A 6,000-nucleotide genomic window follows, 5' to 3' on the forward strand; every position below is an offset into this window, starting at 1 on the left:
CAAAGGGCCTGTTCCTGTGCTGTTCTGCTCTTTGTACAGCACACACAGTAAACTGCTGGATATCTGAAATGCCAATGTCCTTGAGAGGAGACGATGGTCTCATGGTATTACTGCTCGACTATTAATCCAGAAACTCAGCTCACGTTCTGGGGACCCAGCGTTCAAATCCTGCCACTCCAGATGGTGAATTTCAATTCAATAAGAAGTATCTGGGATTAAGAATCTACTAATGACCACAAAACCATTGGAAATCTGCCTTCCTTACCAGGTCTGACCTACACGTGTCTCCAGAGCCACAGAAATGTGGTTGACTCTCAACTGCCCTCTGAACAAGGGCAACTAGGGATGGGCAATAAATGCTGGCCAGCCAGCAACGCCCATGTCCCACAAATGAATTGAAAGATGAATATAAAACAGAAAATGGGAACAATTCAAGCGTTATCTTCCCAGGCCAGTGACTCTGAATGGAACTGGGGAAGGATCATTTTATGCAGAAATAATCCCAACCTGCAGGAAGAGGGAACTTGTGTTACTTCCTCTGATTCCTGGGGGTTGTTCTCCCAATGCAAACTAACCATCTTCTTTCACAAGGAATTACCGTCAATGGCAATGTGCATTGATATAGTGCCATCAATGCAGCAAACCATTCCAAACGGTCTGACAGGAACAAAACCAAAGGGGATCTGACACTGAGCCAGAAGGAGAAGATATTGTGATATACTGAGAGCTTGGCCGAATGAGAGAGAGGCTTTAAGGAGAGTCTCAAACGAGGGGAGAGAGGAGACAAGTCGCTGAGGTTTGGGCAGTGAGTTGCAGAGATTGGGGCCCAGATGGTTGAAGGCACGTCCACTGATGCTGGGTGGAAAGCGAGCGAAGGATATACCAGAGACTAGAGTTACACAGAGTTTCTGGACGGCTGTTGGAATGGAGAAGATTACTGAGATCAGGAGAGGTGAGGCCAATGGAACATTAGGATGAGGATTCTAAGCCTGAGGTGATCCAGGTTCCTCATACGACAAGCTCTTCATTCCAGGGATCATTCTTGTGAACCTCCTCTGGACCCTTTCCAAGGCCAGCACATCCTTCCTGAGATACGGGGCCCAAAATGCACACAATGCCCCGAATGGGGTCTGACCAGAGCCTTATATACCCTCAACAGTACATCCCTGTCCTTGTATTCTCGCCCTCTCGACATGAATGCTAACATTGTATTTGTCTTCCTAACTGCCGACTGAACTTGCACATTAACCTCGAGAGAATCTTGAACAAGGACTCCCAAGTCGCTTTGTGTTTGGAATCGGAAGCCCCATCTCTCCACGGATGCTATCAGACCTGCTGAGTTTCTCCAACATTTTCTGTTTTTGTTTCGATTTCTCTGAACTTTTCCCCTTTCCCATTCCCAGAAATGTCTGTCTTGATCCAAAATCCTTCCATCAGAGAGGTTTGGATGAACAAGATGGCTACCCTGGAGTGCTCAGTGGTCTGTTCTGATCCGAGCCCAATCCAAATCCTCTGGGAAGTGAGCGACAAGAGTCGAAGTGACAGAGTTTTGACTCATCCGCCCACAAGGGAAGGGAGCCTGCACATTATCGTCAGCCAACTTCGAACCAGTGCAGAGTGGGACAGCGGGGTGGAGTTTGTGTGCTCCGTGCATGGTGCTGCCTCGTCTGCACCGGTGTCAAAACGGATAAGCAGAGCAAAAGGTGGGCAAACAATCAGAAATTAATGTCCTGACTTTGGTAAGCTTGAGGGGGAAAATTTAAACACTTCCCGTGTTTATCCATTTCTTCCAGTGAAACCAAAAAGTCCCACAGTTAGACTGCTGCCCCCAACAGAAGAAGAGATGACGAGTAAGAACACAGCCACACTCGAGTGTTTGATCACTGGATTCTACCCGGACTTCGTGAACGTCACCTGGGAGAAAGATGGTGTTCTGATCTCCTCCAAGACTCGTGCTGGGCTCACCGCTCTGGAGCAGGCAGGGACATTCAGTGTCAGGCACTACCTGACTGTGAGTCCAGAGGAGTGGAGGAAAGGCTCAGCCTTCACCTGCGCTGTGTCTCACCCACCGTCCCACTTCAACAGCAACAAGTCAGTGAAGAACATCCAAGGTATGACCCTGGGGCCTCAACTCCAAAATTAACACTGTTAATCCCTGAGGCTGTAAACTCTGTGAGGGTCAGGAAGTTTAACACGGACAATGTCCGCGTGTTTATGCAGTGGGTGTTTGAGTGGGCCAGTAATCCAGAGGCCTGAACACAGAAAGATACAATCACGTTAATGTTGTACCTTTCACATCCTCAGGATTTTCCAATGTGTTTCACAGCCAGTAAAATACTTTCCATCAGGTGTAGACATAGCTTCAATGCAAGGAAAATGTCAACTAATTTGATTTGATTTATTCTTCTCACATACCTTGATACACAGTGAAAAGTATTGTTCCTTGCACATGACACAGACAAAACATACCGTTCATAAAGATGGAAGAGAGAACGTCCGGGGTGCGTGAGGTCCTTAATTATGCTGGCTGCTTTGCCGAGGCAGGGGGAAGTGTAGACAGAATCAATGGATGGGAAGCTGGTTTGCGTGATGGATTGGGCTAGATTCAGAACCCTTTTGTAGTTCCTTGCGGTCTTGGGCAGAGCAGGAGCCCATACCAAGCTGTGATACAACCAGAAAGAATGCTTTCAATGGTGCATCTGTAGAAGTTGGTGAGATTTGGAGCTGACATGCCAATATGGTGATTCAGATAATCTGCTAAATATTGACGACTTTCCTCTTCTTCAAAACCCTGACAATAGGATCTGTTTCTTCAGCCTGAGAAGGGGCCTTGGTTTCAGGTCTCTTTCTGAAAGATGGCACTGGAAACAGTGCAGAGTTCCCTCAGTACTGGTTGGCCATTCTTGCTCATGAACTCAAGTATCTGATGTGTGACTTGAACATGCAGCAATGGAGAGGAGGCAGCCCGGCGAACGAGGCAAGGCTGACACGGCCAATTAATGATCCAGAGAACTGAGTTCAAATCCAGCACAGCTTGAGAATTTGAATTTGGTTTTAGAAAGTAAAAATTGGAAATTAAACGCTGGCATCAGTGAACCAGAAGCTGTTCTCTTGTCATTAAAAACCCAACTGGTTTGTAAATGTTCGTTTCAGGAAAGATTATCGGTTAGAATCCCTACAGCACAGAAGGAGGCACTTGCAATATAGTGTTCAATTCTGGTTGCCACATTACCAGAAGGATGTGGAGGCTTTGGAGAGGGTACAGAAAAGATTTACCAGGACATTGCCCTGGTATGGAGGGTATTAGCAATGAGGAGAGGTTGGAGAAACTTGGTTTGTTCTCACTGGAACAACGGAGGTTGAGGGAAGACCTGATAGAAGTCTACGAGAGGCACAGACAGAGCGGGTAGTCAGAAGCTTTTTCCCAGGGTAGAAGAGTCAATTACTCGGGGGCATAGGTTTAACGGAGATGTACGAGGCACATTTTTTACAGAGGGTGGTGGGTGCCTGGAACTCACTGCCGGGGGAGGTAGTGGAAGCAGATACCATCGTGACTTTGAAGGGGCATCTTGACAAACAGATGAATTGGATGGGAATGGAGGGATATGGTCCCCGGAAAGGTTGGCGGTTTAGTTAAGTCGGGCAGCGTGGTCGGTGCAGGCTTGAAGGGCTGAAGGGCCTGTTCATATGCTGTAATTTTCTTTGTTTTTTGTTCCTTGAGGCCATTCAGCCCATCAACTCAATACCAACCACAATCCCGCCCAGGCCCTATCCCTGTAACCCACTTATTTACCCAGCTGATTCTCCTAACACTAAGGTCAATTTAGCACAGCCAATCCACCTAACCTGCACATCTTTGGACTGTGGGAGAAAACCTGAGCACCCGGAGGAAACCCTCGCAGGTACAGGGAGAATATGCAGACTCCACACAGACAGTGACCTGAGGCTGGATTTGAACCTGGGTCCCTGACGCTGTGAGGAAGCAGTGTTAACCACTGTGCCACCGTGCCGACTGTCCTGACCCTGTCTGCCTCAGATGTGGCTCCAGGCACAAACCCCGTGAAAGAGCCCTGTGAGCCACTGCTGTATCTGTGATGACAGGCCTGAATCGCCAGCCTTGCAAAGCCACGTCCTCATCCCATTGGGGAATCATGAAATAATCATTGTCATTTCTCACCCAGATCAGTGTTTGGACACTGGGATCGCAGTCACCTTAAGGAAACCTCCTTTTGAAGAGATCTGGAGGAACAGGACAGCCACTCTTCTTTGTGAGATACTTCATGGTGATTTGGAGGGAGCCAGGGTGACCTGGCAGGTGGATGGAATTGAGAGAAAAGATGGAGTACAGACTCAGAGTCCCAAGAGGAATGGAGACAGAGACATGATCTTCAGCAGATTGACGGTCCCTGCCGCAGAGTGGGAAAGCGGGGTTGAGTATTTGTGTTGGGTGGAGGACAAGAGTTTGCCCACGCCGGAGAAGAGGTCAATCAGGAAAGCCCAAGGTACGTGTGGATGGAACTAGTCAAACAGTCATAGAGGTTTACAGCATGGAAACCCACTGTGTTACCGTGCCGCCCCGTCTTCCTCACCCGGTTTGTGTCAGTGGGTAAATACAAGAGAGAAAGACTCAGTCTAATCTATGTTGTCTCTGTTTCCAGTTGAGGTTAAGACTCAGCCTCAAGTCTACCTCCTTCCCCCTTCGTCGGAGGAGATGGAGAAGGACCAGACTGCGACCCTGGTGTGCCTGGTGACCGGATACTCCCCCGCAGACATCTACCTGGCCTGGATGGCCAATCACACCCTCCTGAAATCGGGATTCGTGAACCAGCCGGTGAGCGAGGACGGTCACAGCGGCTGGAAGTCCAGCAGTAAGCTGACAGTCTCTGCGGACGAGTGGAACAGCGGGACCACTTACTCCTGTGTGGTGGGACATGAGGCAGTCACATCAGACCTGTTCAGGAGCATTAATAAATCTCACAGCAAACCCACCCTGGTCAATGTGTCACTTGTCCTGACTGAGAGTTTTAAATCCTGCTCATAACATCTGGCCATTCAATCAGCCATTTATATAATCCTTGTAAATGGATGGTTAATGCAGCCAGAGGATTGTTGTGATCACAAGAACATCTCTCTTCTGGTGACAGGTCACAGAAAACGGCTTTGCTCAATAATTGAGTTAAAGAAACTATTTGGTGATTGAATCAGACACCGAACGTCCTTTTCTCCAAATGTCTGAAAGTCCTGAGTTCCCTTTGCAATATTTTTCTGCTCTGGGTTAATTGTACGTGGCAAAGTGTCCTGATCCAGTTTCAATAAACATGATGTGAAAAGGTTTCAGTTTTGACTCTTCATAGTTGGTGTGTTTGAGAAACAGTAAATAAGTCAAACTTAAAGTTTATTTATTCGTGTCACAAGTAGGCTTACATTAACACTGCAATGAAGTTACTGTAAAAATGCCCTGGTTGCCACACTCTGGTGCCTGTTTGGGTACGCTTTAGCATGGTCAATGCACCTAACCAGCATATTTTTTGGACTATGGGAGGAAACCCACGCAGACACGGGGAGAACGTGCAGACAGTGACCCAAGCTGGGAATCGAACCTGGGTCCCTGGCGCTGTGAGGTACCAGTGCTAACCACTGTGCCACCATGCTGCCCTAACTGAGAGGACATGAGATGTGGTGAGTGCAATGTGCTTGCGACCAGCAGATTTGTGATGATTGGCCCACAACAGGGCGTCACAGTGGTTAGCACTGCTGCCTCACAGCGCTGGGGACCAGCTTGAATCACTGTCTGTGTGGAGTCTGCACGTTCTCCCCGTGTCTGCGTGGGTTTCCTCAGGGTGCTTGGGTTTCCTCCCACAGTCCAAAAGGCGTGCTAGTGAGATGCAGTGGCCATGCTGAATTCTCCCTCAGTGTACCCGAACAGATGCTGGAGTGTGGCAGCTAGGGGATTTTCACATTAATTCATTGCAGCGATAATATAAGCCTACTTGTGACACT

General features: G+C 48.2%; 1 protein-coding gene across 1 annotated transcript in view; it reads left to right on the forward strand.

The window, feature by feature from the left end:
* The window catches only part of LOC145338657 (uncharacterized), a 42,836-nt gene extending 37,571 nt beyond the window's left edge, over positions 1 to 5,265 (forward strand). Inside the window, exons 6-9 of the mRNA XM_080183049.1 lie at positions 1,404 to 1,703; positions 1,794 to 2,111; positions 4,182 to 4,502; positions 4,659 to 5,265. Of these exons, the coding sequence (XP_080039175.1) occupies positions 1,404 to 1,703; positions 1,794 to 2,111; positions 4,182 to 4,502; positions 4,659 to 5,041 (1,322 nt within the window). The 3' untranslated portion in view covers positions 5,042 to 5,265. The remainder of the gene's footprint in view (positions 1 to 1,403; positions 1,704 to 1,793; positions 2,112 to 4,181; positions 4,503 to 4,658) is intronic.
* The last annotated feature ends 735 nt before the right edge of the window (positions 5,266 to 6,000 follow it).

This window comes from Carcharhinus amblyrhynchos, unplaced genomic scaffold, assembly GCF_965287045.1.
Source record: "Carcharhinus amblyrhynchos unplaced genomic scaffold, sCarAmb.v2.hapA chromosome_131, whole genome shotgun sequence".
NCBI lineage: Eukaryota > Metazoa > Chordata > Chondrichthyes > Carcharhiniformes > Carcharhinidae > Carcharhinus > Carcharhinus amblyrhynchos.